The sequence below is a fragment of the Plecotus auritus genome, assembly GCF_963455305.1.
Source record: "Plecotus auritus genome assembly, chromosome: 6".
Classification (NCBI taxonomy): Eukaryota; Metazoa; Chordata; class Mammalia; order Chiroptera; family Vespertilionidae; genus Plecotus; species Plecotus auritus.
The window spans coordinates 158,205,124-158,231,546 of record NC_137773.1 but is presented as its reverse complement, the minus strand read 5'-3'; the positions used below and the strand labels follow the sequence as shown (position 1 = coordinate 158,231,546).

The 26,423-nt window shown below is 35.9% G+C and overlaps 1 protein-coding gene across 1 annotated transcript in view; it reads left to right on the top strand.

The window, feature by feature from the left end:
* The window catches only part of ZNF385D (zinc finger protein 385D), a 727,289-nt gene that overhangs the window by 139,661 nt on the left and 561,205 nt on the right, over positions 1–26,423 (top strand). The window contains exon 2 of the mRNA XM_080671549.1: positions 3,162–3,380. Within this exon, the coding sequence (XP_080527675.1) occupies positions 3,162–3,380 (219 nt within the window). The remainder of the gene's footprint in view (positions 1–3,161; positions 3,381–26,423) is intronic.

The window sequence follows — 26,423 nt, the reverse complement described above, 5'->3', positions numbered from 1 at the left end:
TATATCAGTACGTCCTCATTGATAGTTATCTTATACTGTGGGTTATAAGCCAGTAATATGTTATTTAGGTTGTTGCTCTAGCTTTGGTTATTGAGGGTTTCTTCAGTGGGCTTTTGTATTTATTCCCCAATTTTGATTATTATTCAATTGGGTTATATCAATTAGGGTCTGCCAGGGGTATGTCCTGTTACCCTGGGTGGGAGGGGAAGAGAAAATCAGCACTTTTCAGGACAGTCTGGATACCAAAAGCTGGTGCTTTGGGATCAGTAGTAACATTTCAGCTTTTGTCTCAGAAGGCTCTCTAGTGGGTCAAAACAATGGACTATAAATCAATTTCAAGAACCATATTGCCTCCCAGGAAAGTTGGTATTTCCTGTTTTATTTTACACAAATTATGCTCAGACACATAGTTTAATGTAGCTTACCAACCATGAGTTCTCTTATGTATGCCATGTTTTAATTATTTCTGTGAATCTGATAGATTAATTATACTTCCACATCTATAAAATTTTTAAACACACAAGCAAATCATTAGTTCATACAATAATAATTCCCAGGATAATTCTATTCCTTGAATCTATTACGTGATACAGGTTAGATCCACATTACTACAAATGGATCAAATATGGACAAATGGATCAAATTTGGGGAGTTTCAACCAGCTGGCTAAACCCTATGTATGAACACTGAGTTTTTTTCTCAGTAGGACACAAATGAACAAAATTTCCCTCCTGGAATTTAATCATGTTACTTTCACCATATTGGGAGTAAATAATTACATAATGCCTCACAATTCAGAGTGCCACTTGAGGCATTGCAGCTTTCTTGCAAAATCTATAAATGTTTTGTGATGTTACATCCAGTCGCAAGAATTTTTTTGACATTCCCCTTTTCTCCCAATGCCCATACCACATAGTTAACTTACCTTTCTGATTCCTTTGGGTTGTTGTCCTCGCCACCAGGCCTCTCCGTGCAAAATTAATTGTTGACTCTGCCTGATGACAAGACTTCATTTCCTGTCATGACCAGGGAAACCCTCATGCATAAGCAAATAAACCTCACAGCCTTGGTAGAGAATTTGTCCTCCAACGTTTTAATCTGCTAAATTGTTGTTAGACATTTTTGCTTTATGAGTCAGGGTAGAAGAAAAGGTTTCCATATACTTATTTAGCAAAAACGACAGGTCACAAGGGCCCAGGTACTGGGACTATCTGTGTATTGTGGCCTAGATCTGACAAACCTAAACCTATCATTCTATAAACTAAAGCTCTTTTTTTGGGGGGCAATTTCTTTCAAATATGTGGATTTATTTGTTTTCATAATACGTATAAATGTGATTAGATTTAAATTTTTGAAAACATAGAAAAAAGCCAACTGTAATCCTACCATTAAATATCAACTCCTAATATTTTTCTAAGTCTTATTTGTGTTTTACATGTTTGTAAACATATGCACATTTATGTTTATTTTTTCCTTATTGTATGGAAAGAATTTCCCATGTTATAAAAATGTTCAAATCTGCTTTTATTGGTTATACAATATCACAGTGATTACATATATCATCTTTTACTTAATATTTTTCAGTACTTAATGATATCTGAGATAAAAGACTAAAACTATAAATCAACTCTAGAAAAAAGTTTTGAAACATTTTGAATGCAAACTGGAGTATATACAGAAATTCATTTCTTTATATAAAATAAGAAAAACTAATATATTTATATATTTTTGCTTTAACTAAAATTATGAAATAATTTTACAAAGTTTCCAAATTTTCTTTGAAATATGAACATTTAAATTTTATATTTATTATTATCCTAACAGGGCTACCTGAAATATAAAGTTTCCTTTTTAAAATGAGGTTAAAATATTTTAAATAAATTAGTCCTCAAAAAGTATAAATTATATATTTAAAAATCTTTTACTCCTTAAATAGTCCCCTTAATATCCTTTAAGAGATAAAACTATTGTGGTTGGCTTAAGTTCAGTAGTTATGTTTTTTTTTAATTTCAATTGCTAGCAAACTAATTCTTGCATATTATTAATATTATTCGGCATTTGTTATCTCATTTGCCTGATCCTAAAGCCCATGCCCTCCCCATCATTATAAGAAAGGTGGATAATGGCAAAGACTATCCTTGTCTTGCTTATCAGTTCATCTTCATAGCCTAGAAAGTACCTGCCACATAGTAAGAAATTAATAAATGCACATTAAAATAATGATTTGCTTTCCATTGCCAATAACCCCAAAGACTACACAATAAATCCTTGAAGAATATGGAAAATTAGAATGAAGAAATTATATCTGGACTATTAGAGTTCTGCAGAGTGCTGTGTAGAGAAAGCACAGAAAATTTTTAGAAAGGAATCATTATCAATTGACTTGTAAATAAATAGTAAAATGTGTATTACAACAGTTCCTTTAATTTTTGCCATTTTAAGGCCAGAGGTGCTGGAAATGTTAATTGCCCCTTTTCTCTTAGGTTTGAATTTACAGAGCATGTATTTATCTAAAAATAATATATGCAAATACAATTCATAGATCAGTTATACTCTTTTTCACCCTAATTATGAGGTTATCTTGAATATTCAGAACCTGTTTTGTGCTTCTGATATAAAACATAAAATTTTAGATGTTGAAACCATTTTAGCATTTTTTGCATATATAGGATGGGTCTCTCCAGATGTGTGACTTTATTTAATTGCAAGTATTATAAAAAATAAGATAATTTTATTTACTTCAATCAAAAGGGAATATCTAATACATTAATATGTGCCAGAGAACAAGATGACTAAGAACTGGGTTTTGGAGATAAATAAAACAATGTTTATCCCAAACTATACTCTATTATCTCTGCAACCCTAAGCAAGTTAATTATCCACTCTAAACTTAGCTTCCTCAGCTATAAAACAGGGCAAGTTAAATGCCTAATCTATTACTGTGATTTGACATAGAAAAATTAAGATAAAATATTTGCCATTTGCGTTCCATTAAAGAGGTTAATCATTTTTTGATAGTACAAAGCAACCTATTGAAATAGAAGAACATAGACATTTTTAATTCTTACGTGTGTAGAAACTTTATTTGCTACTCAATTTAATTATATAAAGGAATCCAGAAATCTTGACCAGCTTATCCATAACTTTCTTTGCAACCTTAGATTTCACTTGTGCACAAGACGGAGAGAGTGAGGCTGAATTTTTACCTGATGACTTTGAAGAGAAACCAGAAAGGGAAAAGAAACATACTAATTTCACTTTGTGCAACGTGTGTAACATTCAGTTGAATTCGACCGCTCAAGCTCAGATCCACTATAACGGCAAATCCCATCAAAAGAGATTGAAACAGCTCAGCAATGGGATGCTGAGAACCGACAATGGTAAGTTTTTCTAAAAGTATGTCTTCTCAGCTTCCCATCACCAACTTCAGTTATTTGTGTACCTGCAGATATGAAGGTAAGAGAATGGATTAATTTTTATTTTTAAGACCTGGAAAAAATATTTAATGAAAGCTTGTAGCACAGTGCATTATAAGTTAAATAATGCCTCCCAGCATTTTGGAGAAGAAGAAATTTTGTTTGTTGTGTATACCTAACTGTAGGAGGGTGTGATCAGGACCACCAGCACATTTGTTAATGAATTGAAAAAGTTGACATTAATGTTGCTTGATTTTTGTTAGCCTTTAACATAGTTATTTGGAAATGGGCATCTTTTTACATTGTATCGGAAACAATGTTTGTGTGTTTTTAATGTGTTAAACAAAAAACTTTCATGTGTGAAAACTTTTCTGAGAGAAAGAGTTTATTGAACCAAAAATGCTAGCCAGAGAAGGACCAGGTCATAGGGCCTTCTGTCTGAACCCCAATAGCAGGGCTATGTGGAAAAGACACACATGTCTGCAGGACTGGAGTTGATGGGCTCTTTTATGGAAACAGTTTGGGGGAGAAAGATGTAAGTTGTTTAAAAAGAATTTACATGGACTATCTGTATGTCCACTTTGGAGAGGTGTCTATTTAGGTCCTTTGCCCTTTTTAAATTGGATTGTTTGTCTTCTTTTCGTTAAGTTGTATGAATTCCTTATATATTTTGGATATTAACCCCTTAACCGATGTATCATTGGCAAATATGTTCTCCCGTGCAGTGGGTTCTCTTGTTGCTTTGTTGATGGTCACTTTTGCTGTGCAGAAGCTTTTTATTTTGATGTAGTCCCATCTGTTTATTTTCTCCTTAATTTCCTTTGTCCTAGGACAGTGGTCGGCAAACTGTGGCTTGCGAGCCACATGCGGCTCTTTGGCCCCTTGAGTTTTTAGCAAAGGCCAGCTTAGGAGTACCCTAATTAAGTTAATAACAATGTACCTACCTATATAGTTTAAGTTTAAAAAATTTGGCTCTCAAAAGAAATTTCATTCGTTGTACTGTTGATATTTGGCTCTGTTGACTAATGCGTTTGCCGACCACTGTCCTAGGAGATGTACCCACAAACATATTGCTATGAGAGATTGTTGCCTATGGTTTCTTCTAGGATTTTTATGGTTTCCCGTCTTAAGACTTTTATCCATTTTGAGTATACAGCATTTATGTTTGTAGATAAGGAGGTGGGAGAAGGTGAAGTGGGGCTACTTCTGGGAAAGGGGCAGAGTCCACAAGGAAGAACTGTTTGCTCCTGTGGATTGGTGTTGGGCAAAAGTCTGGAACACGCATATGTAAGGAAGAAGCAGAGGAGTCTGTGGTCAGTGGCACCTGGCTATTCTCTTTAGGATAATTGCAGAAATACCATCCTGAATTCAAAGTTTCAGCGTATACTCAGGAATGTAGGCAGCCTTGTGTTGGGTTTACCGTGCTGTTAACTGATTAACTATTTTCCTTTCTCCCTCTGACTTGCTATAATTTAATTTAGGACATCTCAGAATTTTCTCTTTGTCATATGCATGTTAGGGGCTTCAGTTGGTTGGTAAGATTGAAGTTGATTTTAAAGCAATACATATCTTCCAAAGTCGTGTTTTAACTAATAACATCGGATCTATTAATACATACCGATTGTTTAAATTTGCTAGTGAAAATTCATGGTTTGTCTAATTTTTTAGACTATTATTTAAAAATATATGATGATTTTTGGGAGTACACAAATTTCAAAAATACCACAAAGATACTTTTGGGAATGAATGGAAAAATGGAAGGTTATTAGAAAAAGCGTGGAGAGGTGAGGGAGGGATGGTTTCCTGGACTGGGAACTTTGGAGCGATAAAACAATAGCAATTACTAAGAGTTACAGTATGTATTCTGGTGGATGTTTCATGTTTGAGAAGTAAAATATATTTTATCCAAATTTTAATGACATTTAAAAATGTGACTAAATTTTGATATGTTTAAATATTTGACATCTTGAAGGTTTTTAAATATAATTTTGTAGTTTACTTCAAGGTCACCAAATCATGAGAAGAAAAATCCAGTAAGTACATTTTTAAATGGATTTTTTTCCTACTTTGCTTTGTGTTAACTTAGTAGAATACGCTGCAATATTCTCATATTCTCCATATTTCTCTTTCTGTTGTATGGCTAACAGTTAATTGTGGATGTTATTAGTCAAAAAGGTGTACAATAATACTAGCCATTAGAAATTAATTGAGAACTACTGAAGGCAGAAGATGAATTAGGAAGGCAAATGTACTTATTAAGTGATGTTTAAATATATGTATTTCACAGGCTCTATTTTGAAATTCTTAATGGAATCCTTTTCCTTATCATTGACATTTAGGTAGAATTGTCTTAAGTACAGCATGATTCAATTTCAAGTTGTTTTTCATTAAGTTTGTATTATTGGAGGTGATAGTGTCAACTTGGTGTTTTATTTCACACTAGTAGTCCTGTACACAAATCCGTGTGCCAAGTAGCTCCCTAGTAGCTCGCTGCCGCCCTCCAGTAGCTCTCTGCCCACTGCCCTGCCCTCCTTTAGCTCCCTCTACCCCCCCACACCCCTCATCATAGCTTGCATTCCCTATTCCAGAAATATATTTATTTTTAGTTTAGCACACTTTTTAAAGATGAGGTAAGATACAGAAGTGAAGGGGCAGAAGGCTATTCTATAATTGAAAGTTGCTTAAATATGTAGATTATATCATATTCTAGAGATTCCACAGTTCATTCTCTCATGAAAACAATAAGCCAAAGAAATTCAATCCACGTGGCTTATTAACTTTTATTTGGATAAAATCTTTGATTTTATATTTATGAGGAAGTTAAGTTTTGCAAATAATTATTTTCATGATAAAAATAATACTATTTCATCTGGGCTGTCCACAAAATGTTTAGAAATAAAATAAAAATCACCAAGAATTCTACAAAGGTAACTTACCTCTCTAAACCTTTTGTTACAATTCTCCCAGTTATGCAAATAAATATGAGTAAGCAATAAATTATACATACAATATTACATACATTATAACATAATACTGTTTTCAGATCATTACTTTTTATGGATGCATATTTTAAAGAAATTAATAATGGAGCAACATTTCTGGCTAGATGTTAAGATTGTGCTGATGTAGGTCATTTTGCTTCTCAATTATGTGATACATTATATAATGGGAAAACCTGAACATTTTAATGAGGTTTAAAAGGAAGTATTATAAGGGGTTTTATCAACAAATAGAAATGTGAATGTTGGAATAAATATGCTTCTTTGATTCAGAACATTTTGGAATACCTATTACTAAGTGTACAACTTTCAGGAGATATAAAGCCTCTATGGCCAACTAATTTAATTCGATTTCATGTGCTCACCTTGGTTAAACTGTTGTTCATGCTTGTTGGAGATTGAGTAACAGGTTGACCTATTGTAATAGCTTTATTTTATTCACACTGTCTTTGTCATATTTGAGTTATTTTATTAAGCCTGGTTTTCTATGTTTATTGTTCTGAAACTGCTATCAAATAATTCATTTTTATCTAACAGTATTCCAGTGCTCATTATTTTGTACCACATTAATCTAAAATATTTTTACCCTTATCTACCTCCTTAGCATTACATTTTCTTTTATTTAATAGAAAAGCTAAATATGATTTCACTTTCTAGCTCTCACTGATCTATTCTCTTTTAATTGATTGTCCCAGATGAGGTTTAAAATATCAGTAGATTTTCAGTTTACAAGATTTTCCTTCTGTAACATTGGTAGTTAATAAAAACAAAATAGCTTCATAGAATTTTCGGGTATCTCAAGATTTGATTTTATATGTAAACTCATTTATATATAGATTTATCTCATCTTTTTTTAATCTCCAAGGCCTATTTGTGATTTTATAGAATGTCAATAGATTAATTAGAAGTTGCCAGTACATTTTGGATTCATATTAATTCCTTTTGGGATCAATTTGATTTAATAACTAGAGGCCCGGTGCGCAAAATTCGTGCACTGGGGGGTGGGGGTGTCCCTCAGCCCAACCTGCACCCTCTCCAATCTGAGACCCCTTGGAGGATGTCCAACTGCCTGTTTAGGCCCGATCCCTGTGGGGACAGTCAGACATCCCTTTCACAATCCAGGACTGCTGGCTCCCAACTGCTCGCCTGCCTGCCTGATTGCCCCTAACTGCTTCTGCCTGCCAGCCTGATCACCCCCTAACCACTCCCCTGCCAGCCTGATAGACTCCTAACTGCTCCCCTGCCAGCCCGATCATCCCCAACTGCCCTCCCCTGACAACCCAGTCACCCCCAAATGCCCTCCCCTGCATATTCCCTCTTTATTAGATAGGGTTGTTTTTTTTTTTGTTGTTGTTTTTTAACATATTGGACAGCCCTAACAGGTTTGGCTAGGTGGATGGAGCATCAGCCTGCAGACTCAAGGGTCCTAGTTTCGATTCCAGTCAAGGGCATGTACCTTGGTTGGGGGCACAAACCCCGTAGGGAGTGTGCAGGAGGCAGCTGATAGATGTTTCTCTCTCATAGATGTTTCTAGCTCTCTATCCCTTTCCCTTCCTCTCTGTAAAAAATCAATAAAATATATTTTTTAAAAAAAGAAACATTTAAGATTCCTCCATATCTGCCTGGCTGGTGTGACTCAGTGGTTGAGACCCCAGGCTGCCTCCATTGGGAGGGGATTGAGCCCCAGCTGAGCTGAGACCCCAGCCCAGGCTGCCGCTGCTGGGAGGGGGATCACGCCACGGAGAGTGAATTTGTTTTTGTTTTTTTTATAAAGGGTCAGGAGGGCCTCTGGGCAGCATTCCGCCAGGCCACTTACTCTGCAGGCTCTCAGCGGCAGCCCTCCCTGAGACTGGGGGACTCGGCGGGGCTGAGAGGACTGGGCGCCGCCATCTTGTGGCTATGGGCACCGCCATTTTGTCATGGAATGATGGTTAATTTGCATATTACTCTTTTATTAGATAGGATGATAACTGCTTTCTTAATCATATCTTATCCAAATTAGTCTATGGCATATTTGTAGTGTGGCAGTAAGGAATATTGTTTTGTTCATAATTCTCTCTCTTACTGACCATGTCATTTAGAAGGTTTAGCCAAGGTGAGGCAATGAAAAAATGCTGCCATTAAATTGCCCAACATTATGTAATGACATTTTGTTCTTGTGTGAGTGATCTAAGTTTCTTTCTTATCATTGAAGGATAAAAGTAAGGCAGAAAGTGACAAATGCTAATTTTACCATGTTCAGATTTTAAGTAGATTTCTGACTTTGGTTACTGATTATTTTTCTCCCTGAAGAGAAAACACACTGATTATTTCAAAGGAAATAGACTATTAGCCACTAGCTGCTTGCTTCACCTGGACTTAATATTAATTCCATTGGAAGATGCTATTTTTTTCAACACAGATTTTTTAAAAATCTAAGTTACATCCTTGATAAACCCCTCTTTCATGGGATAATGTTGAGGTTTTACAATCTGAGGCTGCTAACGTAGCCTGACCCCTGTCTGAAGACCACCCCAGCGGGCTGCTGCACCCGAGAAGTGAACTCTAGTTCTTCATGACTCTTGTTACCAATGAAAAATTAGATTAAATGGCCATTAAGAGAAAAAAAGAAGAGTGAGTTAAAAGCGTGTCATTTAGTTTGGGAATAGAATTTATTTGGGATACAAGAGATTTCCATTTGTGATTCTCTGTGTATTTGCTTATGTATGTTTGGGGGAGGTCTGAAGAATTATAGCAATTGGTAGCTTCCAGCACTGGCAGTATAAAGCTGAAAGGGCAGAATACTTGTATTGTCCATCTGAACTTCATATCTGCTTAGCACAATTGTCAACAACTACCTCTTGTTCCCTCACCTTTTGCCTCTTTCAGTTACCAACCACTTCCAGTCCTAGTGTTTCTCTACCCTTCAATCTTAGAAAAATAATCACTTTTCTACTTTTCTACGTTTAAAAGTATTTTTTTGCTTTTGTTCTGTTCTCTTTATATTTCCCCTAAACGTTATTTCCGATGATAACAGAGCTATAGATAATAGAGGTGGGACTCTTTTATGTATACATTTCCCTTTTCTAAACAAGTTATTTTGCAGTTACTAGTAGAGTTCAACCCTATTTAAATTAGCTTCCCAATTTCTATAGCTTCACCCCAGGTATGCTTTATTAATCTATTAACAAAGATTACTCTGCTAGACTTTAAAATATGAATTTTGTTAAATACGAGATAAGAAAAAAATTAAATAGCAGCCCAGATAACATCTATTTTCTCTCCTTGTCTCCTAAATTGCAATGCTGTGACACAAGAAATTTGAAAACAGAAGTAAATAAATCCATAGCAGCCATACACACTTGAGAAGAGTAAAATGGTGAGGAATAAAAATGCCGTGAAACACTGAATATAAATAAAAATAAGGAAACTGTAAAAATAAGGGCTCTGTAACTTAGATTTCCAACAAACTAGTATCTCCAAAATTAATCTGAACTAGCCATAAAGGGGGAGCTCACAGTTTGATGAAAACTGTGATGAATTTACTTATGTTGGTTTTCAGTTAGATGTGAGACATAAGTGTTTTCTTCTTGTTATATTTTCAGTGATGTTTTAGGGTATGGGGTGGAGAACATTTTTCTGCCAAGGGCCATTTGGATATTTATAACATCATTTGAGGGTCATACAAAATTGTCAACTTGAAAATTAGCCTGCTGTATATTTCGTCCAACATTTAATTAACTCAAACCTAATGCTTTGGCAGGGCCAGACCAAATGCTTTCGTGGGCCTTATACTGCCTGTGGGTCAGACGTTCTCCACCCCTGTGTGAGGAACTCTCATAAAGCTATGAATCATGAAACCAAAATCTACCTGTAAATCTAGCCCTGATGGTTGTGAGAACTTCTGAGCCTTGTAGGTAATTTGAGGCACAGCTAAGTCTTGCACCCCATAGCTTGCATCTGCTGTGGCTCTCTTTTTTTAATTTTTTTTATTAAGGTATTATATGTGTACATATCTTACCATTGCCGCCCCCCCCCACCCCACTCCCATACATGCCCTCACCCCCCAATGTTTTGCGTCCGTTGGTTACTCTTATATGCATGCATATAAGTCCTTCAGTTGATCTCTTATTTCCCCCACTTCTCCCTAACCTTCCCGCTGTAATTTGACAGTCTGTTTGATGCTTTACTGCCTCTGTATCTATCTTTTTGTTCATCAGTTTATAATGTTTTTTATTATCCACAAATGAGTGAGATCATGTGGTATTTTTCTTTCATTGACTGGCTTATTTCACTTAGCATAATGTTCTCCAATTCCATCCAGGTTGCTACAAATGGTAATAATTCCTTCTTTTTTATGGCAGCATAGTATTCCATTGTGTAGATGTACCATAGTTTTCTGATCCAGTCATCTGCTGACAGGCACCTAGGCTGTTTCCAAATCTTATCTATTGTAAATTGTGCTGCTATGAACATAGGGGTGCATATATCCTTTCTGATTGGTGTTTCTAGTTTCTTAGGATATATTCCTAGGAGTGGGATTACTGGGTCAAATGGGAGTTCCATTTTCAGTTTTTTGAGGAAACTCCATACTGTTCTCCACAGTGGCTGCACCAGTCTGCTGTGGCTCTCTTGCTCGGCATTCCAACCAGCACACTTTACATCTTCATCATAAAAGTGTGTCTGAGTGTGTATATTTTATCTCAAGTTACTTCCTTGGCAATATTTATATGGTTTTCTTTTTTCTTGTTACATCTTTGCATGTTGAGAATGTTGTTTTCATAAGCTGTTATTTTTTGTCAGAAGTAGATGTATATGGTTAGTCTGATAAATACTCAGCATATGTTATTATCAGCATATGTTGATGCCCCATATTCTGTCATGTCTCTTTTGTTCTTTTCCTGTACTGGTCACACACTAGGGTCCTTACCTGTAGGTTGTCTTTGTGCCTGAGGATGTTACTGGGGCAAGGTATCACCAGTGTTTTTCATTTTATTCCTTATCTCAAATCCAAAGTCTATAGTTGATAAATTGATTGTAACCCTGGGGTATCTTTTGAATACTGTTACTTTTTCCTCCATTTAATTCACCCATTGTTAAATGTAAGAGACCCAAACTGAAAAATATTAACAATAAACTATAATATTCTTATTTTATTTCAATAAACAGCAAACAGTTGAACTATTGCTACCATCACTTTTTATCAGGACAATAAGAGGTTTAGAATTATTCTTAGTTTTCTCATTTTAAACTTCATTTTTTAACAGAAAAATTATAATTTTATGAATGTCAGAACATTTTCTCTTTATTATTAATTTTAGTCAAGAGTGCCAAAGTTTGAGAAAATAAATTAGTGTAAAAAAAAACCTAACACATATTATGGGTACTCAGTAAATATTAATTTATTATTATGATCCTGTCAGGCACATTTTATTTTCTCAACAAGTCAAGGACCCCACTTACCAACCTGACTAATGAAAGGGTCCCAAAATTTATAATTCCTGCTATCAGGTTTTTATTCCTACTTTTATAAAATAGAATTTTATTTGAAATAGAAAAATGGTTGTATGCAGTTGTAAGTTAGTGAATGTTTAACACCTCACTCTCCATAAAATAAAAGCCATGATTTGTAACAATACTTCTTTTCCACCACGGCTGGTTTCAAGCTACTAACATGGCATCATGAACACAGAATAGGGGAGAAGCACTCACAATTGGTTCTCGTGAGCCATGGCAAAGCTTCACCAAATCCCTGGTTGAATGTATGTATGACCAGTGGGTTCAGAAGAGAGTACAAGGACTCGTATATGTAGAATGATATTGAGGTAATATTGCCTTAAAGAGGTCCTAATCCCTGAGACCTGTGCCTATGCAAAAGGGCCTTTGCAGATGTGATCAAGTCATGGATTTGGTGGTGCGACAATTGTCCTGTATCATCTGGGCAGGACCAATGTCATCACACGGCCCTTATAAGAGGGAAGCAGGAAGGCCAGAGTCAGAGAAGGAGAGGTGATGACAGAGTGCAGGTCAGAGTGGTGCACTTTGAAGATGGAGGAAGGGTTCAACAAGTGCAGGTAGCTTTTAGAAGCTGGAAAGGCAAGGAAACGGACTTTCCCCTTGCAGCCATGGGCAAACTACGGCTCGCGGGCCGGATCCGGCCCGTTCAGCTGTTCTATCCGTCCCGTGGAGCCAAAAGAGCGGAGGGTTCTCTTGCTCTCCCCTCCGCTCCTTTACTTTGAATTTATATTAGTTCACACAAACACTCCATCCATGCTTTTGTTCCGGCCCTCCGGTCCAGTTTAAGAACCCATTGTGGCCCTCGAGTCAAAAAGTTTGCCCACCCCTGCCTTAGAGCCTCCAGGAGGAAGGTGCCTGCTGACACCATCATTTTTACCTGTAGGACCCATTTCAGCTCTTTACCTCCAGACCTGCAAGGTAAATTTAGTTTGTTTCAAGCCACCAAGTTTGCAGGAATTTCTTACGACAGCAATAGGAAGCAAATACACATGCCGTTCTCTTCCTAGTGCTTGTTCGATTTAGAAGCAGTATAGCATATGTAAGTACAAAACTCATTGGCAGTAGTTGTGTTACCATAACAGTGCTAGGTAATCACTTTTAATTCTAGTACAAGACAAAGTATTAGAAACAACTATAGCTGAATTATGTTAGTGAATACACAATATAAATAGATGTCAATTGAGACCCATTTTTGTCTTCAGTGCTCCCAGAAGTACTGACTTTTAGTCCCTTACTAGAGGCCTGGTGCACAGATTCGTGCACCAGTAGGGTCCCTCGGCCTGGCCTGCACCCTCTCGCTATCTGGGACCCCTCAGGGGATGTCAGACTGCTGGTTTTGGCCTGATCCCCGCAGGCCAGGCCGAGGGACCCCACCATTGCAAGAATCCGTACACTGGGCCTCTAGTATGCATGTAATATCTTTGGTTAATCTCTTCCCACCCTCCTCCTCCCCCTTTCCCTCTGAGATTCATCAGTCTGTTCCATGTTTCCATGCCTGTGCATTGAGCATCTGCCCCCTGGTGGTCAGTGGACGTCATAGCTACTGGTTGAACAGTCGGACACTTAGCGTATTAGCCTTTTATATATATAGATAAGATAATCCTTCTTCCCAGGAGACTTAATATTCAGTCAAATCATCACCCCAGGGACCCATACCAGATTCATGTTACACATAATCAGGTAGGTCTAGATATTCACATGAGTAGAACTGAGAGTAAGTTAAAGCCTCTACTAGTTATATTTATTTAAATGTTATTCTGGATGTTCCTCTTGGTTATATATATATTTTTTCTTAATCTTTTATACTATACATTTTTATTAAAACATGATATTTTTTAATGTATCCATGTCCAGGTCATTTTTCATATGTAGTACAATTCAAGTGCATTTAAAGCACATCTTTCAAGCATTTGAGTTAATCTAAGCAGTGGTTTTCAACCTTTCTAATGCCGCGGCCCTTTAATACAGTTCCTCATGTTGTGCTGACCCCCATCCATAAAATTATTTTCGTTGCTACTTCATAATTGTAATTTTGCTACTGTTATGAATCGTAATGTAAATATCTGTGTTTTCCGATGGTCTTAGGCTCTACAGCAGCAGTTTTCAACCTGTGGGTTGTGACCCACAGGTTGAGAACTGCTAGCAGGGTCACCTAAAACCATCGGAAAACACAGATATTTACATTACAATTCATAAGAGTAGCAAAATTACAGTTATGAAGTAGCAATGAAAATAATTTTATGGATGGGGGTCAGCACAACATGAGGAACTGTATTAAAGGGCCGCGGCATTAGAAAGGTTGAAAACCACTGAATAAAGCATCTGATTCCTGGGTGGAATTTTTCTCATTTCTCCAATAACATTGGTCTTCCTAATGGATTCCAGAGTACACCTAAGTAGATAACGCTTTAATTCCGCAATTCTAGCTGCCTCCTGGTACTCTCAGCTTCTTAAAAAAACTAATGTATGAGTTCATATAGCTTGTTAAATCAGGTCACATCCACTTTCCCATCCTTCTGTAATTTAATGTCTTAACAGACTAATTGGGTTAGTGGCCCGAAGGAAGAAATTAAAAATATTTATCTCCTACTTAACACTCAGTGCAGTTGATTTGTCTTCTGTGTAAAGAATTCCTATTCAAAACCCAGGAGAGAAGAAAAGTAAGCATGAATTCTATTAATTATTGAACTTTTTGCCTATTTTCATATTTCTGGGGATGTTATTCTAAGCATCTAACACATGATTTCTTTAGGTACAATCTTGTATAAATACAACTCTTTCCTACAGAGAAATATTTATGTAAATAAAACAGCAAAACTATGTATGTATGTGAGTACATAATATATACACATGTAGGAAAATATGGAAATATGGCTATCCTGAAACAAGGATCTTCCCTAAGACCTATTATGCTGTTACTACTTTGTTTCCAGTTTCTTCTAATTATTTGTGGCATTATTTTACTTGCCTTGCCTATTTAATAAAATTATTGAAAGAAGCAAATGAGGTGAACATTTCAACAATCTTTTTTTTTTTTTTTTTTTAGCAAAGATGTGAATTTCAATAGGGTATTTTCTCTGAAGAGACTCTTGAGTTATTTGACACAGCTTATTTGGATGGAACTATTTCAGTGTAAAGGGCTCCAAGAATTTAATTCCACATTTACACCTCGGGTAAAAGGCACAGGAATAAATTTAGGGTTTGTGAAATTTCTGGAATGTTTCTTTCCCACAGAGATTACCCATTACTCTGTAGTGCTTAGCACTAATAACACCAAAGCCAAACGTTTTGAGACTTTAGGACAGTAAGGAGGAGGATGATAGAGAAAGTGCATTGTCTTTCACAGGTGGCCTGAGAAATAAAAGGAAAGTGAGCAATGGCCACTGTGGGAATGAGAGGAGCACAAGCAGAATCTCTAGAACTTGCCAGAAAAAAAAATTGAGAGTATGAAGAACACATAGCCTGTATCTGAGGTATGGGCCCAGGTAGTTGAATTGGAGACCTCTATACTAGTAGTACCAGTCAACATCACCTGTGTACTTAGTAAAACCCAATTATTAGAAATCTACCCCAAATTTATTGAGTCAGAAACTTAGTAGGGTTAGTTGAGCAATCTATGCCTGAGCCCTTTGGTTGCTTCTGCTGCAAGCTCAAGATTGAAATCACTGCCCTATCTAATAAGTACCATCTCAGAAGCAATAATTTTAAGATTAAATAAGGTAATTTATGTAATGTGTTCAGTGCAAGCATGTAGTTAACCTTCAATAAAACAAGTGTGAGCTATAATTATGGTTAGTCCTTTTTCAATGTTGGAAAAGTCAAGGTTGGGATACTAACACACACACACACACACACCCGTCCATGTCTTAAAGTGTCCTTAAAAAATTGTTTGGGGACCTTTAACACATTGGCCTGCAGGGACCTCTAACACTTTGGCCTGCATACATATTATGTGGACACTGAAAATGAAGATTGTGTTTCAGACAGATCTGGGGCAGAGTCTGAGATCCCACATTTTTAATCAGCTCCCAGGTGATGTCATTGCTGCTGGTCCTGGGACCACACTGTGAGTAGCAAGGACCTTTTACTCCTCCTACTTGACAGTTCTTTGCAGCCCCAACATAAACTGAAATAGGAGACTGAATACTCATAGGCAAGTCAAAGGATAGAAGGTGGTAGCAAGCTGGAACTCTCTGGAGTTCATGTCACTTACTCCCTTGACTTGTAGCTTTTGTCCATCTTTCTTAGGGAGCAATTTAACACTTCTCAGAAAAGAGCATTGGGAAAGTATTCATACATTTCTAAAGTTTTATGGCCATTTACATAACTTAAGAGAGACAAATAGAACTGCTGGACTAAATAAAATGTAAGACAGATGCCTTAGAAAAGCCACATATAACTAGCATTATGTAGATCTTTGCAAATCCATCTAGAAGAGTCCATGCTCCCACTTTCATTTATTTTTTTTAATCTGTGGAGTTTATTTTTTTATTAATTTTTAATTTTTTTCAATTACGGTTTACATTCAATATTATTTTGTATTAGTCTCAGGTGTACAGCGTAGTGGTTAGAAAATCATATACTGTACAAACTGTTCCCCCTGCTATTTCTAGTACCCACCTGGCACCCTACAGTTATTACAATATTAGTGACTCTATTTCCTGTGCTGTACTTTACATCCCTCTGACTATTTTATAACTACAAATTCGTAATTCTTAATCTTTCACCATTTTCACCCAGCACTCCCTCCCCGCCAAGTCTCCTCCCCTCTGGCAACCATCAATCTGATCTTTGTAGCTGAGTCTGTTTCTGTTTTGTTTATTCATCTACTTTGCTCTTTAGATTTCAAATAGAAATGAAATCATATGGTATTTGCCTTTGCCAAGTAAACCTTCCACATCTACTTTTCTGACACTAAACTTAGTTTTAATTGGTTATTCACATACATCGATTTTTGGTGGGTTAGCCACATGGGAAATAATTAAATTATGTTTAATTGTGGTCAGCACATTATTTGGCAGTTTCAAGGGTTTTCCAAGAAATTATTGAAAATATTTCTGCCCTTCATTAGAGGAAGCTGCGTGGTGTTAAGTGGTTCTGCCCTTTACCCAGCACAGTGAAGAGTTTAAGAGTGGTGGTGTGACGGACTGGAAATGACAAAGCTTATTTGGATGGAACTATTTCAGTGTAAGATTTTCACTGTCTCTGGACTCAGCTCCTTTGGGTCTGGTAAATGCGTACTTAATTGGGTTTGATCACTCCATCATGTGTGGCTGAAGACAAATTTATAAAGCACGATTTCTAACCCAGTTGCATTTCTTTGAATTATGTGGTTTTATACTCACTCAGGTTGTTACACAAATTTTCCATAATTGGGATTCTAATCATGAAGCCCTGCATCTAAAGTGGTGTTGAATACTAAGGATAAGCCATAATCAGACTACCTTTTTATAATAAACAATCATAAAACAATTATCTCAGGAATATACTATTTACTCAGTGTCAACCTCAGAAATATATTTTTTAACCCCCACAAAAATAAATAAATAAATAAATAAATAAATAAATAAATAAATAATCCATCCCAATTTCTCTGGTCAGCCTTCTTTTGTGGTGTAGCCAGTGAAGCAATGGTTTCCATTTTCCCAACCCCAAGCTCAGAAAAAGATAATTAGCAAAATATCTTTCCTACTTATTACAGCAAAAAAAAAAAAAAAAAAAAAAAAGCGCCTCATTTATCACTGAATTTCATGGCAAATGCTGGACTACCAAAAATGGGTAGTAAGTTCTACAGTCAAACCTGACTATCTCACTGGAGAAGAAATATTTTCTGAATGAAGGCATCTAGAAAATTGCAAATTTAAAACCCTTACAAGAAATTGCAGGTATTTAAAGAATATTAAACATTAACCAATCTCTTTTATGGAGCAAGAATAGACTCTCCTTGCCAGTATTTCTATGGGGGAAAGCACATGATCTTTGCAAACTCCAAAGTGCACTTGGGCGAGACATAGCTTTTACGAGTGCCTCTTAAAACATTAGGTTGAAGCTTCAGTTTTATATACCACATGGGCAGAATTTGGCTAATTATTTGTATTTTAAATTAATTTGAAACATGGCTAAGAAAATTAAGTTTTGAACATGGAAACATTTTATTGCCTGCTATCCTTTGATAAGTTTAGATTTTAGTACTCAGCACCTAGAAGGATATATTTTTTTCATCATAAATGAGTATTCTAATAGTAGGTAGCCATAATTGTCAATTTCATATTATTACCCCCAAAAAGGAAAAACTTTGTCTATCAGGATCCCCTTCAAAAAATCCATTTCAATAGCTAGTTTGTTATTAGTTAGTGTAAATAGTAGTTTTCAGTCAGTAAGAAAATTTTTATAGTTTCATTGTCATATATCTAAGTTTATCTTAGAAGGGAAACTTTTAAAAACCATATATTTTATCTATTTTATTTTATTTGAATCCTCACCTGAGGATATTTTTCCTTTTTTTTTTTTTTTTTTTAGAGAGAGAGAGTGGAGGAGAGAGGGAAAGACAGAGAGAAACATTGATGTGAAAGAAACACATTGATTGGTTGCCTCCAGCAGGAGCCCTGGCCAGGGCCTAGGCCAGGGAGAAGCCTGCAACCAAGGTACTTGCCCTTGACTGGAATCAAACCCGGGATCCTTCAGTCCAAAGGCTGACACTCTATGCACTGAGCCAAATTGCCTAGGGCTGGTACACATTTTTTACATCCACGGGCCTCAGTTTCCTCGACTGTGTAATGTGTATAATGTTATCTTTTTCAGAGCATTGTTGTAATAATAATAGGATGAGACCTGATACATAGAAAGCATATGTATTACCCAAACATTTCATGTCCAAATCCCCATTCCTCCAGTGAGTGTTTTTCCTCTGTGCTGACACCGTCCTTACCAGCAGCCCAGGCTTCCGTTTTCCCAACACTGAATTCAGCAGAATGGACTGTCTCTTTCCTAGTCATTATAGCAAAAGCTTCAGGATGACATTCACTAAACTCTGAGCTGCGTTATGGCCGATCCCTGTGGCCAGGAATCGTAAGCCCTGCCTATGTGGTCACTTGCCCACCTTGGACCTCACATCAGTACCAGAGAGTATGTGGAAAGGGGTGGTTCCCAAGGAAAACTGAGGTCCTCTTACTGAAGGGAAGGAAGTAGATTTGGGCAGACAAGAACAATAGCAGTTTATTTTTAAAGTTCTGTGAACTTTCATTCTAGCACTTCGTCTACAGCCTTATGTTTACCCGCAGTTGTGTTGTCTCTTTCTAATTGCAAGCATTTACAGAATGTCAATAGGAGTATTTAGTACTATATCTTTAGTTCACCAACCTAAATACAATATCAGATTCACTAACAGCTAGCATGTAGCTTTTGATTTCTAAATTTTTTGACACATTTGAAGAACTTACTCTATTATTTTTCTGTCTTATCTTCTGTTAGTAATGAAAAACAAAATAGTCTTCTGAAAACAAACTAACACCCTCCCCCCAAAAAAACAAAATTCTTCATATAATATACTTCACAATTTAGAAGAAATTCCAGACATAGTGGCTTGTAGATCATCTTACTCTTTAAAGAAGATTATCATCAAAGTGTATTTTTTTGGTCTGCTCTGCAGTGTAGTGTTTTACTCATCTAAATTAGTCTGTGAAGACTTTTATAATAGTGCACAATGTTTTAGGTTTACAGTCTCAAAAAACAACAACAGAATATTAAAATGAACACGATATAAATGTAAGCATAAATAAAACAATTTTACATAATATGCTCATTCATTCATTCAACAAATATAATAAAGAATATTTTATTTGCAGGCAAAAATTTATCTTCATGGAGTTTATAATTTAGCAAGTGGAGACAAACAATAAAAAGTAAATTATATTATAATAATATAGTGCCAGAATAGCAGAATACTGTATGAGGATTATGTGGGCTTTATTTTAGGTACTTAATGTAATTTGTTTCAGTCCACAGCTTCAAGACAATGGAGAGAGACATACTAAGAATTTTATTCTGTCCAACCCATCGTTGTATTTAAGTTCAGCAATTGTAAGAGCTTCAGTGTACCTTATTTCATGTAACCTAGGGTAAACAACCCCAAAATATAAATGACCAAAGAAATAGGGTATTTTCCCATTTGTCATTTGTCTTTGAATAAAAATGAAACTGACTCTAGCACAACCTTATCCTGCCCTTGGCCTTCAAGACAATAATTTTAGAAATAGTAAATTGAGAGTGCATATTGACTCAAATTTTCTACAAATTTATCAACTTTATTTTTCCGTATGCATTTTCATGTTTTTGTTTTGCAATAATTTAAGACTAAGAGGTTGCACAAATAGTACAGAGAGTTTTTGTGCATCCTTTACCCAGCTTTCCATTTGTGTATATATATATATATATATATATATATATATATATATATATATATAATTTCTTTATTGATTAAGGTATTACATATGTCCTTATCCCCCCATTCCCCCCCATTCCCCCCACTCATTTGTTTATATTGCTGAGAAGTATACCATTGTATGGTTGTGTTTAAGTTAATTCACAAGGTGAAAGGCATTTGACTATTGCAGATAAAGCTGCTATGAACATTGTTACACAGGCTTTTGTGTGAACATAAGTTTTATTTCTTTTAGAATAAGTACACAGAAGCACAATTATTGAGTTGTATGGTAATATATGTTTAACTTTATAAGGAACTCTACTACATAAATTTCCATTATATCTTCCAACAAGCAACACTTGAGAGATACACTTCTCCACATCTTAATCAGCACTTGATTGAATCTCCTAATTCATGTTTTCCAATTTTGTCCAATCTGATAGGAGTATAAAAGTATTTCATTGTGGCTTTAATTTGCATTTCCCAAATAACAAACGATATTCAACTTTTTTTTAGCATTCCTATTATCCATATATCCCTTTTAGTCAAATATCTGTTCAAGTCTTTAGCCCATTTATAAATTATACTAGAGGCCCGGTGCATGAAAATTCATGCACTGGAGGGGGAGTCCCTCAGCCTGACCTGTCCCTTCTCACAGTCTGGGAGCCCTAAGGGGTGGGAGGTGACCCAGCGATCAGGGGAAGGCAACACCCCCATCACACCTCTGCTGCTGCCACTGCCAGCAGCGCAAGCCTCAGCCGGCCCTGGTTACCTGAGCCTTGGGTGGCCCTGGGCGGCTGGGCAGCCACCATTTGAGGCTTGCCTGTGCCTCAGGCTGGCCCTGGGTAGCTGGGGGGCTGAGGGGACTGGGTGCCGCCATCTTGTGGCTGAGGGTGTGATGGTCAATTAGCATATTCCCTCTTTATTATATAGGATTGCTTCCACTATTATCTATTTTATAGAGTCCTTTTTATAATTTGGAAACAGATCCTCTGTTGGATATGCCATTTGGAAATATTTTCTCCCAATCCATGACTTATCTTTTCATTATCTTAACAATGTATTTCACTGAAAAAAAAAGTTTTTAATTTGACGATGTCCAAGTTGTCAGCATTTTTCTTTTATCAATTGTGCTATTAGTTCCATGCTGAAGAACTCTTCACTTACCCTAGGTAAAAAATATTTTCTCCTATGTTTTCTTCTATTAGCTTTGTATTGTTATAGTTTGCATCAAGAGTTTTCATCCATTTTTAGTTAAATTTTGTTTAAGGTGTTAGGTTTAGGTTGAGGTTTTTATTGTTGTTGTTATTTTGTCTGTAGTTGTCTAACATCATTTGTTGAAAAGTTAACCTTTCTTCATTTAATTGTTTCTGTACCTTGTCCAATATTAATTGGCTGCACTTGTGTGGGTCTACTTTTGGACACTGGATTTTGTTCTGTTGATCTCTGCATACTCTTGCCAATATTATAGTGTCCCAATTACTGTAGCTTTATTGTAATCCTTATAGTGGGTAATGTGGTGACTCAAATTTTATTATTTTTTAAAACAATTTTAGTGATTATATCTCCTTTTCATTTACATGAGTTTTAGTTACTTTAAATGGTAGATTCAGCTTATTTATAGCTGAAGAAAACATTGCTGGCATTTTTATAGGAATATTTTAAATCTAGAGAACAGTTTGGAGAGATTTTACTTCATTATTGTATCTTCTAATCCATGAACACAGTGTATCTCTCCATTTATTTAGATATTTGTAGTTTCATCATGCAAATTCTGTATGTTTTCTTAGACTTATAATTTTGGAACTATTATAAATTGCATTTTAATTTTTTGTTTTAAATTGTTCATTGCTTGTATATAGAAATAAGATTGATGTGTATGGGTTAGAGAGTATGTGTTTGTAACTTATTAAACTATTTTTAGTTCTTGGAATTTTCTTGTATATTTCTTGCAAATTTCTATATAACTAATTATGTCATTGGTAAATAGGCAAGGTTTTATCTCTCTCTTTTTAGATCTCTGTCTTTCATTTGTTTTTCTTGCTTTATTGCATTGGCTTAGTTTGCAGTATGATATCGGAGTGGGAAGAGTACATGAATGTTTGGAGATTTTACTGTGTTGTTTTTTTTTTAAATAAGATTCTAAATATTATTTCCTTATGATCAGAGAACATACTTTCTATAATTTTTAATTATCTACAATTTGTTGAGGTATGTTTTATTAGCCAAGATATGGACGCTTTAATGAAAGTTCTTTGTGTACTTGAAAAGAATATGAATTCCACTGCTGTTTGGTGGAGTGTTCTATAATTGTCAGTGGGTTGATGGTGTTGTTTTGATCTTCTATATCATTGCTAATTTCCTATTTAGTGGTTTTAGTGATTGCTGAGAGAAAAGTTTTGAAGTTCTTGACAACCTCCTTGCCATTTTGATTCATGTATTTTGAAGCTTTATTGTTGGATGATTTTCTTTGTTTTCAATTTTAATTTGTCTTTCTTAACATAACACTTCAGCTTTCTTTGATCAGTGTTTATATGCAATTTTTTCCTTTATTTTTTACAGCTTTATGCAGATATAATTGACATGTAATATTGTGTGAGTTTAAGGTGTACAATGTGATGATTTGTTACATGTATAAATTGTAAAATAATTGCCACAAAAAGGTAAGTTAGCACTTCCATCAGCTCATATAATTACCCTTTTTTTTGTGGTGACAACATTGAAGATCTATGCTCTTAGCAGCTGTCATATATGTATTGTTAACTATAGTCATACTGTACATTAGATCTTCAGAAAATTGTGTTTAATATACATATGCCACTCATGGGCCTATTCAGAAATTCATACACAGCTTAAAGAATCGTTTCACCAGCAATGTCATCTCCAATAATTCTCCCTTCACTCTTTAATTGGGAGGGAGAAAGGTACTACTCCTTACTGTCATTTATTTAGTTTATGATCACAAAGAGGATGATCATCCAGGCTCCTCCTCACAGTCTCCCCAATTGCTGTGTCTATGAAGAAGGGGAGAGGTTTAGTCAGTGCAGGTGGAAAGAGCTGAAGAGATCATTTCCTAGAATAATGAGGCCTCTATCTAGTGCCTTCTTTTGTCTCTCATTCAGTCTTTTGAAGGTTGCTTTATGCATTTTATCCAGGGTTGTTAGTTTATTTAGTAGGAGGAATAGGATAGAATGTGTTTACTTTATCTTGCCTCAAACCATAAATGTGATCTGTATAAATTTCCAATCATTCTTACTTTAATATGGCCATTATACTTTGCTCTATCTATAATAATCTATAATATTAAAAGCATGATATGCTAATTAGACTGGACGTTTTTCCAGACGACCTTCTGGATGAAGTTGGGGCTGCGAGGGAAACCTGAGTCCCAGGTGCCAGAGGGAAGCCAGTGCTGGCAGCCAGGGGAAGGAAGGCCTACCTTTGCATGAATTTCGTGCACCAGGCCTCTAGTTATAGTATAAAATAACACAAAAGCACTGGTTTTGATAGTCTCTTTTGTATATAGTCTCTCTCTCTCTCTCTCTCTCTCTCTCTCTCTCTCTCTCTCATGCATATAAGCATGCACACTTTAGCACAGTCACACAGAGAGCCCATGTTCAGTATTCCACTCCATAGCCTGACTGAATTGCTTTTTTTAACCTTGGAGTCTTCATGTTATTGAATAGGATATTAAGGAAACTTTATTTGTGGAGATGAGGAAAAAAGGATGTTGAAGATATGAAGTATTCCCCAAAGCCAAAAAATATTTAATTTCAGAATCTAAATCCTTTGTTTATCCCTGCCAGGAAGGGAATATTTGAGGGTATTTTAAAAAAGATCATTTATATAAAACTAGCTACTATTTTATTAAAAGAGATAAATTAACTGCACTTCGAGTTATTAAGGCATTTAAGAGGTTCCATAAACATCTGGATTTTTAGTCCTTTGAGGGACTATAGCAATTTTCTAGTCTAATTTTTTTTTCATTTTAGAGAGGAACTATTTGAGCCAACTTCATAACATATTTATATAGTCTGAATCTATTGTGTTGTATATTCATAAGTTAACAAAAGTTTCAGTGAATAAGTTGGACTAGTTAATCTCTTCCTTAATTGTTGAAATATCTGTAACATTTTATATAAGGTACATTTTCTGTAAATTCAGAATAGGAAGAAATAACTACTTATACACTGAGTGGCCAGATTATTATGATCTCTGAACGCATAATAATCTGGGCACTCAGTATATATATATATATGTATGTATATGTGTATATATATATTAGAGGCACGGCACATGAATTCGTGCATGGGTGGGGTCTGGCCAGCCTGGCCCGGGGGAGGGGACATGGGCAGTTGGCCAGCCTGCCTGCTGGTCAAACTCCTGGTCGAGGGGACAATTTGCATATTAGCCTTTTATTATATAGGATATACACTGAGTGGCCAGATTATTATGCGTTCAAAGATCATAATAATTTGGCCACTCAGTGTATATTGTAAATATACTTTTAGTGCCTTTTTGATAAGTTACTATTAAATATATGTTACATCATTAAATTTTTAAGTATTGATATGTTCTAGACATTAAATCATTAGGCGGTCAGTTTTTGCAATATTAACACATTAAAGACCATTAATTGTTATTATTTTAAAGTTGCTTCTACAGTTTATCTACAGGAGTGCTTTTACAGAATGTATTTAATGAAACATTGGTTGTATAATATACTGAGGTCTATGTTAAAATAAATTTGCATTGCTTTTACCATCTATCCACTGAAAGTTATCCTTATCAGGTTTTTAGTTAATCTCCTTATCTAGCTTAAATTACAAATTTTATCATTTTAATCACTCCCTTGCATATACCCTAAACTTTTTTCCTTCTTTCTCACTTGGTGGACCAAATATCAACTACATTTAAATCATACCACTCTCTTCCTACTTCAGGCCTGCACGCATGCAGGCCGTCATATTTGACACTCAGACACAAAGACCCCATGCTGACCATTTTCATTTTAAATTCATGATCCTTGACTTCCAGGGGGCTCTCAGTGGTGCTGTGTAATCATGCTAGACTTCCCTGGTTTATTTCTCCTCTCAATCCACTAGATGACTCCTTTATATTTTCCCTCACTTCTCATTCCTTCTCATCTTCATTCTCAGCTGATGAATTTGCTGCCTATTTCACTACAAAATTGAAGAGATCAGCAAAGAACTGCCATGAGCTCCCCTAGGGCATCTTGCTACCTACCTGCCTTTGTGCCCAGATGCGGTGTTCCACTGCCTTTGCTCTGGATACACACCATTCTCTTGGCAGTGGCCTTGCCCTGCCCCTGTGCCTTAGCACCTGTCCTCTTTCCTAGTCCCCGTCATTCCGTCATTCCTGCCCATTCTCTCCTTTCACATCAGTTTTTGTTTTTTTAATTCTCTGATGGGTATTCCCTATCATTCTTCAAACATACTATTCATTCTTTCATCTTAAAATTATTCTCTTCCCTTCATTTTCTCCTCTACCTTCTACCCCACTCATCTCCTTCCCTAGGTAGAAAAAACTCCTTGGAAAAGCTATTTATGCTAGCTATCTCCAGTTTCTCTCTCCCACTTTTCTTTTTAATCCACTCCAAACAAGTATTGCTTCCTTCACCTATTCACTGAAACTGTTCCTTTCAAGGTCAACAATGACTTCCTGCTGATAAAGTCAAAGGTCAACTCTCAGTCCTCATCTTACCTAACTTATTGGAAGCAGGTTACTCTTTTCTTATTGAAAGATGAACTTTATTATGCCTCCAACCTTCTGGTTTTTCTCCCACTCTCCTAAGCACATCTTCTCTATCTGTTGCTGGTTCCTCACCGCCTTGACCTCTGAATGTTGGAACTCTTTTTGTTCTAGTCCTTTTATTTCCCTGGTGATTTCATCCAATGTCATGGAAGTGCTTTCTAAATGTTGGTGATTTCCAAATTGTATTTCTAGCTTTCATCTTTTTCCTGAACTCATATAACAATATGAGACCCAGATAGCCAATTGCTTCTTAATGACTATATTGATATGTAATCAGTCTATCAAATGTGGCATGTATAAAACTGAGCTCCTGAT